The sequence below is a fragment of the Salvelinus namaycush genome, chromosome 26 (assembly GCF_016432855.1).
Source record: "Salvelinus namaycush isolate Seneca chromosome 26, SaNama_1.0, whole genome shotgun sequence".
Taxonomy (NCBI): domain Eukaryota; kingdom Metazoa; phylum Chordata; class Actinopteri; order Salmoniformes; family Salmonidae; genus Salvelinus; species Salvelinus namaycush.
Genome location: NC_052332.1, coordinates 20,136,859 through 20,155,860, shown reverse-complemented (window position 1 = coordinate 20,155,860; position 19,002 = coordinate 20,136,859). Strand labels below are relative to the sequence as shown.

The 19,002-nt window shown below is 47.5% G+C and overlaps 1 protein-coding gene across 1 annotated transcript; it reads right to left on the bottom strand.

Moving 5' to 3' along the window:
- Positions 1-1,014: 1,014 nt before the first annotated feature.
- Positions 1,015-17,951, bottom strand: sapcd2 (suppressor APC domain containing 2). Its single transcript, XM_038964658.1, has 6 exons — positions 17,139-17,951; positions 4,547-4,677; positions 2,081-2,227; positions 1,760-1,864; positions 1,357-1,470; positions 1,015-1,143 (listed from the first exon to the last, which is right to left on the bottom strand). Exons 1-6 carry the CDS (start codon positions 17,848-17,850, stop codon positions 1,015-1,017), a joined length of 1,338 nt encoding a protein of 445 aa, XP_038820586.1. The 5' UTR covers positions 17,851-17,951.
- Between the last annotated feature and the right edge of the window lie 1,051 nt (positions 17,952-19,002).

Here is a 19,002-nt window from a genome sequence, read left to right as displayed (position 1 = left end):
TCTCTTACCCTCTCCACTACTAGATCCCCTTGGCTTGTAGGACATGCGTCACCTTTTGGTGCTCTCAATACATTCACTTTAAGGGAAACAAAATGTGACATTTACATGCTGCTCTGCTTCTAAAATGGTGGGTAATAGGCTATGTTTACTGGTGCGTCACTTAAAGGGTACTTAGAGAGACATAAATGAGATGCTGCACAGTCATGGTGTCCTCCAGGTCAGGAGAGCTCAGCTTCTCACCATATCAACCATTTCAATGAAGGTTTGAGGTACACAACTGGGTGTATTGGAATAGAAGGGGAGAAATATGTACCAAAGTGTGACCGGGATCAAAGTATCTGGATTAAATGGTTAACAACATTGTGTTGGAATGGTAGATCACAGCACATCAACTTTTACATTAAAAAAAAAATCTACATTTTTAGTGTGGTGTGTCTATCGGTCCAGAAGTCCCTCCAACAAATGTATTTTGTACAGCAGCTGTTGTCATGGTGATTGGCAGGGATGGATCCTGTGCGGTTTTAAATGTAGTCCATGATGTCCAATCACATAGGATATACTGTGATGAGAGGGAGGGTAAACGTAAAGGCTGGTTCAATAAGGTAGGATCCTAGTGCATCGCAGTAGATCCTTGGAGTGATCAAGCGGGAGTGGAATCCTGGGAAGGCCCCAGTTAGGAGTGGTAAGACTGTGGTGTTCCTGGATTTTTGCCCAGTGGGTGAGGCTGACTGTATCATAGGAGGGTTGACTCCGGGGTCCCTCCCCTCAAGGAGTGGCCGGCCCAGATTAGTGTGCAGGCCATTTTAAGTGGAGTGGTCAGTTGGGGAGATCCAAAGGGAGTGGTACAATGCGGGGTAAAAAAGTTCAAGGTGCTTTCATCATGACAGAAGTGGTGAGTTGAGTGTGGAATCCAGTAGGAGTGGTACAGCTGATACAGTTGTCTTGTTGTGACTGGGGGGGGGGGGGGGGGGGGGGGTCAGATAGAGCAGTGTGGTTCTATTATGGTGTCTGTATTCAGATGAAGGTGGAGTCCATGGTGCTGCTGTCGTGCGTGCTCCGGGCGCGAGCCTCAAACAGCTGTTTGATCAGAGCAGACTTCTCCTGCTCCAGCTGAGTGATGCGCTTACCCTTATCTGTCACCTCCTGCACCGGGATGGAGGACGAGCGACATGGACAGGGGAGAAGGTAGTTTTGAGTTTAAACATGCCTTTATTGTGCATTAAAGGAGTTTACATACAGCTTCAATGCAGCAGGGAGAAGAGATAGGTAGAGGTCAGACCATCATAAAGGGACAGTGGTGAGGTGTACAGGAAATCTGTACATTTACAGTACATTGACATGATATGTTCAGTTCACCTGAGTGAGAAGGCGGTTCTGGTCCTTTAGTCTCTGAATGGCTTGTGGGGGGGCAGGAGGCTGGAAGCTGGAGGAGATCACTGTGGGCTGGGAGCTGGAGGATGGGAAAGACTGCTAAGAGGGAGAGAAAGAAAGATTATTCCCCATGAATTACCATGTTTCAGTAACGACTCTAGTGTTTAGGCTTGACTATACTCTCTTTCTAAAACATAGAACAACCTCTCAACATCTTATTGCCACTGAGAGGACTCCAGTAAGAGGAAAATAAGTCCCTTCACAATTACCGTGGAATTCAATTTGACCTTAGAAATTACACACTCATATGAGACAACCATCCCCCATTTTTTAGAGCAGTGAGGACACTCAGACACAGTCAGGTAAGGTGTCTTATTTCAAGACTCACCGCTCCAGAGCAGGAAATTAGGTCATTAAGGCAACGGTTGACTTCCTGCAGCTTGGGAAGCAGAACATTCATGTGACTTTGATTCTGGGATTCTGTGAAGAAATCCTGGTGGGAGAGAGAAAGAGAGTAAGAACTGGACAGTTTCAGATAATTCATACACTGTATCATCCATTCCTACTAAATTGTATACATGCCTTGGGTCATGTTCATTAGGGCATGCAACGGAAAACGAAAAGGAGCGTTTCTTATTGAACCTCAATAGTAGTCCCTCCCTGTTTCAGTTTGTTTCCGTCTGTTTGTTGCCTAATGAACAGTCATTACCGTGCAGTGGTTGCTTTGGCCCACGTGTCTCTGTCTCTCGGTGACGTTGTGGATCTGAGTCTGGTACCACTCTCTAGCCCGCTCCACCACGTCCAGACCGGCCAGCAGAGAGTCCTTCTCCTGCTCCAACTCCTTCATCTGCTTCAGCTGGAGGGAGGGGGGAAAGGGAGTCAACTTCTCTCTTACAGTCATCGTCAATATGGGTCACTTACCTGAAGTCATTTGGCGAACCTGGCTCCTCAAGCTTATACTCATCCTGAGCACCAAAAAAGCTTGTCAATATTTATGATGGTTATGTTGTTTTGGGTTACTTGGAAAATCTGCACCCTTTTATTTGCACATTTGTCTGCCGCTTTTGTTCTGAGACAATGGCACCGGGCCAATTATGCCGGAGTGGTACCCTGACCTCAACAGGAGACAATGTTAAGAGCAGCGATCAGCCCGGCGCCATGGCAACCATGCAGAGACCTAAGAATGGGAAAACAGTAGCCACTACAACAGGTCGTCCTGTCCCAGTGACAGGTAGACAGCATTGAGTTCTGCTGACCATCCTATCCTCCAGTTCCACAGCACAGGCCCCATTCCTGGCATTCAGCCACCCTCTCTATACACTATCACCGTCGGGAAAACCATGTCTGTACAAAGGCCTAGTTCCCAATGACATAATGCAGTGGCCAAACCAACCAGTATTGTCAAAGTCTACTGATACTGTTGTTGTTATCTGATCTGGACTGTAATTAGCCAGGGTAAACCTCTTGTGGCATCACTGCATACTAAACACATTTCCCCTTTCAGCTCTGGCCATGCTGGGTTGAATGGGAGCTGCAAACAGAGGGGAGGAGAGCGAGGGATGAAAGACAGGTTGGGGAGTGGGGGGTGGGGTTGTGCCTGGAATGAAGCGTGACCCAGAGTGTCAGGCTGTGTTTGTGTGGTGGGCCACAGGCAGGGAAAATATGCTCTGTAAAGAGGGGAGGGGGGAGAGAACACAGAACAGGGGGAGGAAAAGTTGCAGAGGGGAGAGGGGGTACGGGAGGGGGGAGCTGGCTGACAAAGCTAACATCACCAGGGCTGCAGGTGGCCTAGCGGTTAATAGCGTAACCGAGAGGTCTGTCGTTTGAATCCCCGAGCCGACGATGTGCCCTTGAGCAAGGCACCTAACCTTAATTGCTCATGTAAGTCGCTCTGGATAAGAGCGTCTGCTAAATGATTTGAATGTAAATGTTAAAATGACAAAGCATACTACAACGGCATGACACAGCTGATGTTGTCGTATCTAAAATCACAAAGTACAATATCATGGGCATCAGGATAATCTACACAACAGCTCCAAACAGTACAAACTACCATACACCTGCTAGGGCTAGAGGAACAAACATTACAACTAGGAGTTTACTGGTTATACAAGACACCAACTGAAACTGGCACTTTCCACTAGTTTCAACAACACATCAACCGCAGACACAGAACTGTCAAATATTCAGCTAGTTGACAAACGGTTATCTCTCCCTGACTCTGCTCATAACTCCATAGTTACATTTTGACACAGCTCAACACACACCTGCAAGCGTGTAATAGACATACACATACATGGAAACAGCTCAATGACCAAACAAGACTCTGTTTTTACTTCTCTTTTCTGACCTCTCTCCTCTAGTTGTTCTCACTCACCCCGAGGAAAAAGTGCAGTGCCTTGCTGCTGTACAGACTGCTGCTGAGAGGGATGAAAACAGTGGTGTAGGCTGCCCAGACAGCTGTCCAGGCTGGGCCGGGTGGGCCAAGCGAATCCCCTGCTTCCAGGCCCCTGGGCCCGACCCGGCTCATTACAATGAGGACAGGCGGCCAGAGGGGGGAGGGGGGAGCAGCACCCTCTACGACTTCACACAGAGAACGAGTGGAAGGAGAGGAGAAGACAGAGAGAGGGGGATAAAGTAGGGCTCAGAGAGAAATTAGAGGCAGGGGGATAGAAAGAGAGAAAAAGAGGGCGAGAGGAGGCATGGAAAGGGGTAGGAGATTGGGAGGGCCACAGGGGGAGAGGGGTTGGACTGAGTGAAAGGTGGGAGGGGTGTAGGGAGAGGGGTTGAATGGGGGAGTTAATGGTGGGTGTTGGCCAACAGAAACAAAGTGACCTACAGCAGTTGCAGTCTGCACAGAGCAGATAGGCCTGTTTATCCATGAAACTGTTCTCCACCTCAACCCTACTCTAGATAAAAAGTTGAACTGACCCCTAACACGAAGCCTATCACTGAATACCCATATGAGACCACTTTCACATTGTCTGTGGATCACAAAATACCTGTTTTCACTGGCAGAACATGGTTGTTTGACTGCCTCTCTAAACACTGTGCATAATGCAACAGTGTGTGTGTGTGTGTGTGTGTGTGTGTGTGTGTGTGTGTGTGTGTGTGTGTGTGTGTGTGTGTGTGTGTGTGTGTGTGTGTGTGTGTGTGTGTTAGCGGGCGTAAGTACCATTCCATAATCCACCCCGTTGGTGATGGTATGGCGTCTCTGCTCATCTCGGCTCCGCCCATGGCGTCTGGAGACAGTTAATCCCGTGGCTGACTCACTCTGGGACCTCGGTAACCCAGCCTCCACAATACCTGGACCAGAAATTGGGCAGGAATGGGTGGTCAGAAAGATTTTTTGCTGATTTCACCAACTGACTTCCAGGTCTTGTCTAGAACACAGGTATCAACTGTCTGGTTAGTACAACTATGCTTTGGGTAACTGGATAATTAATACATAAAATGTAAACATACCCATTTGCTGTAAGGAAGAACAAACTTGTTTGCACTTCTATAATGTTAGTATCAAATACATAGAGCTAGATGGACATGAACATCAGAGAGAAGTTCTGACTCACTCTGTTGTGTTCAGTGCATCACGGTTTCCATCTATGGTAGAACTGAACTGTCCCCCAGCCAACAATCAAAAGAGATCAGACTAACACATTGTCACCAAAACCACACTCCAAATCAAATCAAATTGTATTTGTCACATGCTTTCACATACACAACAAGTGTAGACTAACAGTGAAATGCTTACTTACGGGCTCTTCCCAACAATGCAGAGAACATTTTGAAAATTATTTTAAAAATAACGAGGAACAAACACAAAATGAGCAACGATAACATGACTATATAGATGGGGTACCAAGTCGATGTACAGGACTAGCAGGTAATTGAGGTACTATGTACATATAGGTAGGAGTAAAGTGACTAGGCAACAGGATAGATAATAAACAGAGTAGCAGCAGCAGCATACAGTAAGTGATGAATCAAATGAGTTGGTGCAAAAAGGGTCAATGCAGTCTGGGTAGCTATTTGGTTAACTATTTAGCAGTCCCATGGCTTGGGGGTAAACATTGTTCAGGGTCCTGTTGGTTCCAGACTTGGTGCATCGGTACTGCTTGCCATGCGGTAGCAGAGAGAACAGTCTATGACTGTGTGTGTGTATATGAGTGAGTGCGTGCGTGAACGAGGGAGAACACGAGAGAGAAAGAGACAGAGAGAGAGAGAGAGAAAAGGGAGAGGCCACTACTCAGAATAGTGAAATCTGTAAACCCTGCAGTGCATTTGGTGGCCACACGAGGGCGCTACCATCCCTCCCTGCTAACCTTATCAACCCTATCTGGTTGGGTTGTATTAAATGGGGATAAATTACAATTCTGAGGGAAGATGAGAATAAATTGTAAGAACTTATGTATATAAAAACAGTTCAGGTGATAGTTGATAACAGAGCAGAGAAAACATGACACGTTTCCATGTTGTATCTGGACTCCCAGAAATCCTGTTAATCGGAAACTGGAGATAGTTTCTTGAGGGCAGGGGTATGTGGGTTCAGAGAGGGGGAGGGAAATATGTAGAGCACCTAGTTTAGTGGCTCTAGATCATTTTCAAGTTGGACTGTGGCACCCAAAGAGGATACTGTTTACCAGTGTAGGTAAGCCTCATTTGCATGCCTTGAAACAGCATTGCTAATTAAAAGACAGAGCCTAATGGCCATTTCTACTTTTTTGTTGTTGAAAACATTTAAAATAATAACACAAGGAATAAATATAAAAATAATAACGCAAGGAATAAATACACAATGAGTAATGATAACTTGCCTACATACATGGGGTACCAGTACAGAGTTGATGTGCAGGGGTACGAGATAATTGAGGTAGATATGTACATATAGATAGGGATAAAGTGACTAGGCAACAGGATAGAAAATAAATAGTAGCAGCAGCGTATGTGATGAGTCAAAAGAGTTAGTGCAAAAAGGGTCAATACAGATAGTCCGGGTAGGTATTGGTTAACTATTTAACTAACTATTTAGCAGTCTTATAGCCTGGGGTAGAAGCTGTTCAGGGTCCTGTTGGTTCCAGGCTTGGTGCATCGGTACCACTTGCCGTGTGGTAGCAGAGAGAACAGTCTATGACCTGTGTGGCTGGAGTCTTTAACAATTTTTAGGGTCTTCCTCTGACACCACCTGGTATAGAGGTCCTGGATGGCAGGGAGCTCGGCCCCAGTTATGTACTGGGCGGTACGCACTACCCTCTGTAGCGCCTTGCGTCTGAAGCCAAACAGTTGCCATACTAAGCGTTGATGCAGCTAGCTTTTTCACACAGCAATTTGCATCCTGTATACTAACTCAAAAAAGTTCTGGGACACTGTAAAGTCCATGGAGAATAAGAGCACCTCCTCCCAGCTGCCCACTGCTCTGAGGCTAGGAAACACTGTCACCACCGATAAATCCACTATAATTGAGAATTTCAATAAGCATTTCTCTACGGCTGGCCATGCTTTCCACCTGGCTACCCCTACCCCGGTCAACTGCCCGGCACCCTCCACAGCAACCCGCCAAAGCCCCCACCATTTCTCTTTCACCCAAATCCAGATAGCTGATGTTCTGAAAGAGCTGCAAAATCTGGACCCCTACAAATCAGCCGGGCTAGACAATCTGGACCCTCTCTTTCTAAAATGATCTGCCGAAATTGTTGCAACCCCGAAATTGCTCAACCTCTCTTTCGTATCGTCTGAGATTCCCAAAGATTGGAAAGCTACCGCGGTCATCCCCCTCTTCAAAGGGGGTGACACTCTAAACCCAAACTGCTATAGACCTATATCTATCCTACCCTGTCTTTCTAAGGTCTTCGAAAGCCAAGTTAACAAACAGATTACCGACCATTTCGAATCCCACCGTACCTTCTCCGCTATGCAATCTGGTTTCAGAGCTGGTCATGGGTGCACCTCAGACACGCTCAAGGTCCTAAACAACATCATAACCGCCATCAATAAGAGACATTACTGCGCAGCCGTCTTCATCGACCTGGCCAAGGCTTTCGACTCTGTCAATCACCACATTCTTATTGGCAGACTCGACAGCCTTTGTTTCTCAAATGATTGCCTCGCCTGGTTTACCAACTACTTCTCTGATAGAGTTCAGTGTGTAAAAACGGAGGGCCTGTTGTCAGGGCCTCTGGCAGTCTCTATGGGGGTGCCACAGGGTTCAATCCTCGGGCCGACTCTCTTCTCTTTATACATCAATGATGCTGCTCTTGCTGCTGGTGATTCTCTGATACACCTCTACGCAGACGACACCATTCTGTATACTTCTGGCCCCTCTTTGGACACTGTGTTAACTAACCTCCAGACGAGCTTCAATGCCATACAACTCTACTTCCGTGGCCTCCAACTGCTCTTAATCGCTAGTAAAATTAAATGCATGCTATTCAACCTGCTCGCCCGTCCAGCGTCACTACTCTGGACAGCTCTGACTTAGAATACGTGGACAACTACAAATACCTAGGTGTCTGCTTAGACTGTAAACTCTCCTTCCAGACTCACATTAAGCATCTCCAATCCAAAATTAAATCTAGAATCGGCTTCCTATATCGCAACAAAGCATCCTTCACTCATGCTGCGAAACATACCCTCGTAAAACTGACCAGCCTACCAATCCTCGACTTCGGTGATGTCATCTATAAAATAGCCTCCAACACTCTACTCAACAAACTGGATGCAGTCTATCACAGTGCCATCCGTTTTGTCACCAAAGCCCCATACACTACCCACCATTGCGACCTGTACGCTCTCGTTGCTTGGCCCTCGCTTCATACTCGTCGCCAAACCCACTGGCTACAGGTTATCTACAAGTCTCTGCTCGGTAAAGCCCCGCCTTATCTCAGCTCACTGGTCACCATAGCAGCACCCACTCGTAGCACGCGCTCCAGCAGGTATATCTCACTGGTCACCCCCAAAGCCAATTCCTCCTTTGGTCATTTTTCCCTCCAGTTCTCTGCTGCCAATGACTGGAACGAACTGCAAAAATCTCTGAAGCTGGAAACACTTATCTCCCTCACTAGCTTTAAGCACCAGCTGTCAGAGCAGCTCACAGATTACTGCACCTGAACATAGCCCATCTATAATTTAACCCAAACAACTACCTCTTCCCCTACTGTATTTATTTATTTAGCTCCTTTGCACCCCATTATTTCTACTTTGCACATTCTTCCACTGCAAATCTACCATTCCAGTGTTTTACTTGCTATTGTAACGATGTTCGTCTGAGGAAGAAGGAGAGGACCAAGGTGCAGCGTGGTACACGTTCATGATTTTTAATAACACTGAACACTAGAACAAAAAATAACAAAGCGTAACAAACAAAACAGTCCTGTCTGGTACAGACACAGAGACAGAAAACAACTACCCACAAAACCAACATGGAAAATGACAACCTAAATAGGCTCCCCAATCAGAGACAACGAGAAACAGCTGTCTCTGATTGGGAACCAATTCAAGCCACCATAAACCTACAATCCCCTAGACCATACCAAATCACCATAGATAGACAACACCCCTAGACAAGACAAAAACCCCTAGACAAATACAAAAACTAAACAAACCACCCTTGTCACACCCTGACCTAACCAAAAAATAAAGAAAACAAATATAACTAAAGTCAGGGCGTGACAGTACCCCCCCTCAAAGGTGCGGACTCCGGCCGCAAAACCTAAAGATATAGGGGAGGGTCTGGGTGGGCATCTATCCGCGGTGGCGGCTCTGGCACAGTACGTGGACCCCGCTCCACCTTAGTCTTAGCCCACTTAGGTGGCGCCTCTGGAGCGGGGACCCTTGCCGCCGACCCCGGACTGGGGACCCTTGCAGAGGGCCCCAAACAGGAGGGCGGCTCTGGCGGCTCCGGACAGGAGGGAGACTCTGGCGGCTCCGGACAGGAGGGAGACTCTGGCGGCTCCGGACAGGAGGGAGACTCTGGCGGCTCCGGACAGGAGGGAGACTCTGGCGGCTCCGGGCCGGAGACCGTCTCTGGAGTCTCCGTGCCGGACGCCGTCTCTGGAGGCTCCGTGCCGGACGCCGTCTCTGGAGGCTTCGTGCCATGTCTCACCCCTGGAGGCTTCTTGCCATGGATCATCACTGGAGGCATCTTGCCATGGATCACCACTGGAGGCTTCGTGCCATGGATCACCACTGGAGGCTTCGTGCCATGGATCACCACTGGAGGCTTCGTGCCATGGATCATCACTGGAGGCTTCGTGCCATGGATCATCACTGGAGGCTTCGTGCCATGGATCATCACTGGAGGCTTCTTGCCATGGATCATCACTGGAGGCTTCGTGCCATGGATCATCACTGGAGGCTTCGTGCCATGGATCATCACTGGAGGCTTCGTGCCATGGATCATCACTGGAGGCTTCTTGCCATGGATCATCACTGGAGGCTTCGTGCCATGGATCATCACTGGAGGCTTCGTGCCATGGATCATCACTGGAGGCTTCGTGCCAAGGATCATCACTGGAGGCTTCGTGCCATGGATCACCACTGGAGGCTTCTTGCCATGGATCATCACTGGAGGCTTCGTGCCATGGATCACCACTGGAGGCTTCGTGCCATGGATCACCACTGGAGGCTTCTTGCCATGGATCATCACTGGAGGCTTCGTGCCATGGATCATCACTGGAGTGGAGAGACACACAGGAGGCCTGGCTCTGGGAGCAGGCACAGGACTCACCAGGCTGGGGAGACATGCAGGAGGGTTAGGGCTTAGCACAGGCTGGGGAGACATGCAGGAGGCCTCTTCCTTAGCCGAGGCACCAGATACACTGGGCCGTGGAGGCGCACTGGCGGTCTCGAGCGCAGAGCTAGTACAACTCGTCCTGGCTGGATACCCCCTGTAGCCCGGCAAGTGCGGGGAGCTGGAACAGGCCGCACTGGGTTGTGCTGGCAAACCGGGGACACCGTGCGTAGGACTGGCGCAGGATAACCCGGGCCGAGGAGACGCACTGGAGGTCTGGAGAGCAGGGCTGGCACAGTCCGTCCTGGCTTGATGCCCACTCTAGCCCGGCCGATGCGAGGAGCTGGGATATAGCGCACCGGGCTAAGAACGCGTACTGGAGACACCGTGCGCTCCACCGCATAACACGGTGTCTGACCAGTACGACGCCTGCCACGGTAAGCACGGGGAGTTGGCTCAGGTCTCCAACCTGACTCTGCCACACTCCCCATGTTCCCCCCCCAAAAAAATGTTGGGGCTGCCTCTCGGGCTTCCTTGCCAGCCGTGTTCGTCTCGCTGACTCCATCCTCCGGTATCCCTCTTCGCACTGCTCCATAGACTCCCAGGCGGGCTCTGGCACTCTCCCTGGGTCGACCGCCCATCTCTCTACCTCCTCCCAGGTTGTCTCATACTCCTGGCCACGCTGCTCCTCCTTACCACGCTGCTTGGTCCTTTGGTGGTGGGTAGTTCTGTAACGATGTTCGTCTGAGGAAGAAGGAGAGGACCAAGGTGCAGCGTGGTACGTGTTCATGATTTTTAATAACACTGAACACCAGAACAAAAAATAACAAAGCGGAACAAACGAAACAGTCCTGTCTGGTACAGAGACAGAAAACAACTACCCACAAAACCAACATGGAAAATGGCAACCTAAATAGGCTCCCCAATCAGAGACAATGAGAAACAGCTGTCTCTGATTGGGAACCAATTCAAGCCACCATAAACTTACAATCCCCTAGACCATACCAAATCCCCATAGATAGACAACACCCCTAGACAAGACAAAAACCCCTAGACAAATACAAAAACTAAACAAACCACCCTTTTCACACCCTGACCTAACCAAAAAATAAAGAAAACAAATATAACTAAAGTCAGGGCGTGACAGCTATATTGTATTTACCTCGCCACCATGGCCTTTTTTGCCTTTACCTCCCTTATCTCACCTCATTTGCTCACATTGTATATAGACTTATTTTTCTACTGTATTATTGATGGTATGTTTTGTTTATTCCATGTGTAACTCTGTGTTGTTGTATGTGTCAAATTGCTATGCTTTATCTTGGCCAGGTCGCAGTTGCAAATGAGAACTTGTTCTCAACTAGCCTAGCTGGTTAAATAAAGGTGAAATAAAATAAAAATAAAATGCAGCCATTCAAGATGCTCTCAATGCTGCAGCTGTATAATGTTTTGAGGATCTGAGGGCACATGCAGAATCTTTTCAGCCTCATGAGGGTGACGAGGCATTGCAGTGCCCTCTTCATGACTAGGTTGATGTGTGTGGACCATGATAATTCCTTAGTGATGTGGGCACCAAGGAACTTGAAGCTCTCAACTTGTTCCACAACAGACTCTTTGATGTGGATGGGGGCATGCTCGGTCCTCCGTTTCCTGTAGTCCACGATCAGCTCCTTTGTCTTGCTGATGTTGAGGGAGAGGTTATTGTCCTGCCACCACACTGCCAGGTCTCTGACCTCCTCCCTGTAGGCTGTCTCATCGCCGTCAGTGATCAGGCTGTGTCGTCTGCAAACTTAATGATGGTGTTGGAGTCGTGGGCAGTCATGTAGTCGTGGTTGAACAGGGAGTACAGGAGGGGACTAAGCACACACCCCTGAGGGGCCCCCGTGTTGAAGGTCAGCGTGGCAGAGTTGTTGTTGCCTACCCTAACCACCTGGGGGTGGCCTCAGGAAGGATCCAGTTGTAGAGGGATGTGTTTAATCCCAGGATCCTTAGTTTAGCGATGAGCTTGAAGGGCACAATGGTGTTGAACACGGAGCTGTATTCAATGAACTGCATTCTCACATAGTTGTTCCTTTTGTTCAGGTGGGAAAGGGCAGTGTGGAGTGCAATAGAGATTGCGGCATCTGTGGATCTTTTGAAGCGGTATGCTAATTGGAGTGGGTCCAGGGTGTCTGGGATGATGGTGCTGATGTGAGCCATGACCAGCCTTTCAAAAAATGTCATAACTACAGATGTGAGTGCTACGGGGCGATAGTCATTCAGACAGGTTACCTTGGTATTCTTGTGCACAAGGACTGGTGGTGTGCTTGAAACATGTAGGTATTACAGACTTGGTCAGGGAGAGGTTGAAAATGTCAGTGAAGACACTTACCAGCTGGTCTCACTACGTGTCCTGGTAATCCGTCTGGCCCTTCGGCCTTGAGAATGTTAACCTGTTTAAAGGTCTTACACACACCGGCTACAGAGAGCGTGATCACACAGTCATCCGGAAACAGCTGGTGCTCTCATGCATAGTTCAGCGTTGCTAGCCTCGAAACGTGCATAGAAAGTATTTAGCTGGTAGGCACTGGACAGCTTACGGCTGGGTTTCCTTTTGTAATCCATGATAGTGTGCAAGCCCTGCCACATCCGACGAGCGTCAGAGCTGGTGTAGCAGGATTTGATCTTGGTCCTGTATTGACACTTTGCCTGTTTAACGGTTCGTTGGAGGGCGTAGCGGGATTAGCTCATTGAAACCGGCAGATCTAGCCTTTAGCTCAGTGCGGATGTTGGCTGTAATCTATGGCTTCTGGTTGGGATATGTATGTACAGTCACTGAGGGGACAAAGTCATCGATGCATTTATTAATGAAGCAGGTGACTGATGTGGTAAACTCCTCAATGCCATCGGATGAATGCCAGAACATATTCCAGTCTGTGCTAGCAAAACAGTCCTATAACTTAGCATCTGCTGCATCAGAGCACTTCCGTATTGAGCATGTCACTGGTACTTCCTGTTGGAGCTTTTGCTTTTAAGCAGGAATCAGAAGGATAGAGTTATGGTCAGATTAGCCAAATGGAGGGTGAGGGAGAGCTTTGTATGCGTCTCTGTGTGTGGAGTAAATGTGATTTCAGTTTTCTTGAATTAATGTCACCGGCCACTAGGAGCGCCGCCCCTGGTTGAGCATTTTCTTGTTTGCTTTTGGCACTATACAGCTCGTTGAGTGCGGTCTTTGTGCCAGCACCGGTTTGAGGTGGTAAATAGACAACTACGTAAAATAAAGATGAAAACTCTGTTGGTAAATAATGTGGTCTACAGCTTATCATGAGGTATTCTAACTCAGGCGAGCCGAACCTCGAGACGTCCTTAATATTACAGATTGTGGACAAGCTGTTGTTAACAAAGAGACATACACCACCTCCTCTGTGCTTCTCCAAACGGTCTCTGGCTCCAGAGACAGTTTTTCCAGAGGTGAGTTGTTCCTCACGCCTCATGGGTAATTTGCAGTCAGACGGGTCGGAAAGGCCAGCTCTGACAAGCTCTCTCTCGCTCTCTCTGTCCAACCACTTCCACACAGCCTCCCCTGCCTGCGTGGCTGCCTACAGTTCACTGCTCAGATACACAGAGATAGAACAGCAGGCACTGCAGCCATGAAAAATGCTCAATCTTTCCTCATATTTTTTCAGTGTTTAGAGCATTGTATAGCATGGACGTCATGTCGCCCACACAGTGACGTTGTCCAGAAGCTGCCTTTAAGAGTGTGGGAAATATTTCATAGTGTTCCAGTAAAGTGATACTTGTTATTATGCCTTTCTTTCAGCTTAACTTTGGCAGGGCACTAAAGCATTGGGGTCAGTAGCTCTGTTAAACATAGTCCACAGTCCAGCTCCAGCCACTGGCCCATTACCCTGCTCCAATACCACATCAGCCTCTTCACATTACCCTGCTCCAATACCACATCAGCCTCTTCACGTTACCCTGCTCCAATACCACATCTGCCTCTTCACATTACCCTGCTCCAATACCACATCAGCCTCTTCACATTACCCTGCTCCAATACCACATCTGCCTCTTCACATTACCCTGCTCCAATACCACATCAGCCTCTTCACATTATCCCGCTCCAATACCACATCTGCCTCTTCACATTACCCTGCTCCAATACCACATCTGCCTCTTCACATTACCCTGCTCCAATACCACATCAGCCTCTTCACATTACCCTGCTCCAATACCACATCTGCCTCTTCACATTACCCTGCTCCAATACCACATCAGCCTCTTCACATTACCCTGCTCCAATACCACATCAGCCTCTTCACATTACCCTGCTCCAATACCACATCTGCCTCTTCACATTACCCTGCTCCAATACCACATCAGCCTCTTCACATTACCCTGCTCCAATACCACATCTGCCTCTTCACATTACCCTGCTCCAATACCACATCTGCCTCTTCACATTACCCTGCTCCAATACCACATCAGCCTCTTCACATTACCCTGCTCCAATACCACATCTGCCTCTTCACATTACCCTGCTCCAATACCACATCAGCCTCTTCACATTACCCTGCTCCAATACCACATCTGCCTCTTCACATTACCCTGCTCCAATACCACATCTGCCTCTTCACATTACCCTGCTCCAATACCACTTCAGCCTCTTCACATTACCCTGCTCCAATACCACATCAGCCTCTTCACATTACCCTGCTCCAATACCACATCTGCCTCTTCACATTACCCTGCTCCAATACCACATCAGCCTCTTCACATTACCCTGCTCCAATACCACATCAGCCTCTTCACATTACCCTGCTCCAATACCACATCAGCCTCTTCACATTACCCTGCTCCAATACCACATCTGCCTCTTCACATTACCCTGCTCCAATACCACATCTGCCTCTTCACATTACCCTGCTCCAATACCACATCAGCCTCTTCACATTACCCTGCTCCAATACCACACCTGCCTCTTCACATTACCCTGCTCCAATACCACATCAGCCTCTTCACATTACCCTGCTCCAATACCACATCAGCCTCTTCACATTACCCTGCTCCAATACCACATCTGCCTCTTCACATTACCCTGCTCCAATACCACATCTGCCTCTTCACATTACCCTGCTCCGATACCACATCTGCCTCTTCACATTACCCTGCTCCAATACCACATCAGCCTCTTCAATGAGTTCCACAGCCGGGCAGACGTGACCTCTCTCCATGATTTTGGACATCCCACAAGAGTCTGCATCCCAAATGGCACTCTATTTCCTATATAGTGCACTAGTTTTGACCAGGGCCAAGTAGTGCACTATGTAGGGAATAGGATGCCATTTGGAACGCAGAGAGAGCGAGAGAAGAGAGAGCAGGGTAATGGTAGCTTGGCCAGGGGTGGGCAGGATTTCACCGCTGCAGTGCCTCAATTACTCTGCACGTAATCTGTGCTAATTCAGCGGGTTTGCTGGGGGAGATTACATTGCCATTCACCACACTCTCCAATCCCATGGCTGTACAGAGAGTAGTGGGTAGAGTGGGTCTGTGGCACTGATATAAGTAGCTAGCCAGGGCCTCCAGGCTGCTTCACGGACATGTCCCCGTTATAGATACAGACAGGCTTGGACTCAGCAGGGCCATTAGAGAGGGAGAGAGAGAAAGCGAGAGAGAGAGAGGGGGGAGGTGCCTGTGTGCACATAGGAGAGAGAGAGAGAGCAGGATTTTCTCCATAGCTTTCCCGACTTCAGTGAACACAGGTCAGTCTAATGAGGGAGACCAGGAAAGGATCATGAAAAGTTGGGCTGATGATCCCAATAGGAAGAGCCCAGAGCCCAGTCTAAACTCTGGCTAAGCATCCAGAAGAATTTGAGACATGATCTGTGACTCACTCTGGATGAGCTGGAGGTCAATTATTCAATTACACACTTTTCACTGCAGCAGAGAGATTTGAGAGGCATACCAGGGCTTTGAAATAACGATAACAAAATAATGTTAGCTGAGCTCCTCCATTACTAAAAACCCAGAGTGTGTGGAAGGATTGACCCCTAGCTGTGGCCCCAGGTCGTGGGCTCTGTTTTAATGTGGACATTTGTCAACAAATCAAATATAATTGTATTTGACACATGCGCCGAATACAACAGGTAGAGACTTTAACGTGAAATGCTTACTTACAAGGCCGTTCCTAACTATGCAGAGTTAAGAAATACAAATAAATACAAATAATAACACAATAGGAATAAAATACACAATAATGAGGCTATATACAGGGAGTACCAGTACCAGATCAATGTGCAGGGGTATGATGTCATTGAGGTAGATATGTACATAGAGGCACCAGGATAGATACTCATAAGAGTAAAATAAGAATAGAGTAGCAGCAGCATATACGATGTGTGAAAGTGTGTGTATGTCCTCATTGGTTTTTATGAGCATATACCCACGTGGGTGATTGAAACATGAACTGAGGTCCACACTCCAGTCCAGTCGTGGTGGTAATGCACCTTAAAGTTGGTTGCCAACTGCCATATAAAGTCCAAAGAAAAAGAAGAAGCCTGAAGGAGGAGAGATTACTAGAAACAAACTCAGTTTACCCTTTTATCTGTGGATTAATTGTCGGAGTAGGGGACTTTGTGCATTTCAGGTAAAATAACAACCCAATGTTTATATCGCAGGACAAATTAGCTAGCAACAGCAAGCTAGGTAGCTAAATTTCCATGCATGTTTAATGCTTTTCAACCTAGTCTAGTCAGCATGTGATGCTAAACATGTTGTAACCTGGTGCTAGTGCTGCAGTTGTTTAGTGATAACAGTCTGGTATAGAAATGTGTGTAATGTGTGTGTTTCCTACTCCTCTACCTCCACACCTGGGTCAATGAGACTGAGGCAGCAGAATAGCCCTGACCTGTTTATACCCCACTTGATCTTATTGCTGAGGACGAGTACTGATCGCTTAGCATAGTGAGAAACAAAATACATACACATGGGGGGAGATAGATAGATAGATAGAGATGATGGAAGACTGGTCCTGATTTTATTGATCTTTGATAATCAAACTTACTTGGTTTTTGGAGACTTGATGACTCGAGAGCAAGGGACTCTGTGGACCTCACCCGACTCTGCTGTGGATGCGCCTGCTTCCCCATCCGAACCGAATCCGCTCGATATGAACCGCTTTCGGGCACAATGGTTACCCGTTCCAAACTTCTGCCTGTTCTCTCATAACCCGTATTGGTGTAACGCATGGGACCACCTACGACCGAGGTGACTGGTGGGTATCCAGTGTTCCCCTCATTATGTCTGGACCGACTCTGAAGTGAGGACGCGCGTTTGTGATGCGTATTTGTCCCGTTGCTTGGACCCAGTGGGCGAACTTTGTTTTCAATCCGAGTTCCGACAGAGCAGGTAGAGAGCGGGGCAGGTTTTTGCGCTGGCATATGGTGCCGTTTGGATTGCAGGAGTGCATGTTTCGGGTGCAGGGAAACCTGAGCCTTTATGTGGTTGTTGTTGTCCGGGTTCGGCATGGAGTATCGCAGCCCCGCCACGAAGCGCTCAAATGTCAGGCAACCATGCGGTGGGGCCACCCTCCTCAGACACTCCAGAACACCGCCGGGCAAATCATGAGTATCTGCCCCTTGCCATCTACTCTCAATCTCCGATATGTGCACATACCCTCTCTTCCCATCATCGAGGATGTCAAAGAGTGTCCTCAAACTGTGTAAAAAGGCTTTGGGTAACCCATCTGTTGAATATTCCGTGTCGTTGGGCTGCATTTTACCGGTTATGCTTGTCTTGCCTTGTCTTCTTGTGCCAATCCTACCGTAAATTGTCGACGGCCCGTTCAATTTGCAGCCACGATCAGTATCAGTTGCTATCGAAGCCATGAAGTTATCAATCGTTGAATTGAATGATGCCAAAATCAAACCTCACCAAGATATATCTTATAATGTGGTTATAACCAACGTCTTATTACTTTACGCGTGATACAAAAATAAATGTGTTTATAAGTAGCCTACCCTACCTGTCTTTATAGACTATACTTCTCCAAAATAGATTAGAAATTCGACCAGCTTTTCTTTATGCCTTCGCTTAACGAAAGTATCTACTTTCCCTCCCAAGTCTTGCGGCTCCAGCATACCTTTTTCAACAGGACCGCCCTTCAAACATCTGCGCAGATTTGTCCAGGGACGCAGCCATTGGTCATGGTCAGAATTGCCATGAGCTTATTGGTTGGAGGTTGTGGAAGGCAGAAGTTTGAGTTGTGCTTTTGTTATTCATAAAGCCGGACGTTATTCACTCTCGGATTCATACCCTACCCGCAGGAATTTTTTTGTGAGGAAATATGTTTCTTTACCCTACATGTGGGTTTTATTGTTAAAAAAAACAGAGGCAGTCTTTTTACAATATGTTTATTATAATGTTTGTACATAGTATCATGCTTATGATACATTGTGACACAATGTATAGCCTACATTGTATAACATTGTATCACAGAGCTACATTCCATTGACAATGTTTAAACTGACTGCCACTTATCTTTCAGAATGTTCAACATAGAGCTTTGTAGGCTTCATATTACCAAAAATATCATAACAGATCTTTAGAAAAAGGGTTCTTATAACACAAGTCAAAGAAATCTCCTGTTTCCTCCATTTAGCCTAGATAAATCATCTGAATTCATGAGAAGAGCATTCGCTTCTAGTCCCATTTTATCCTAAAGCCTCGCTTGCTCAGACTTGAATTCTTATCTCATTCCTTGAGCGCAACTTTTAAATTGATGTCATTTAGTTTCACTGTCACAGTGGATGCTGCAATATATATCATAGGCTATGCATTTATGATCTATAAATTAATGTCAACCTTCCCTTTTCTACTCCCCCTCACAGTAAACACAGCACTATTGCAGACATATTGATTGTTGGAAC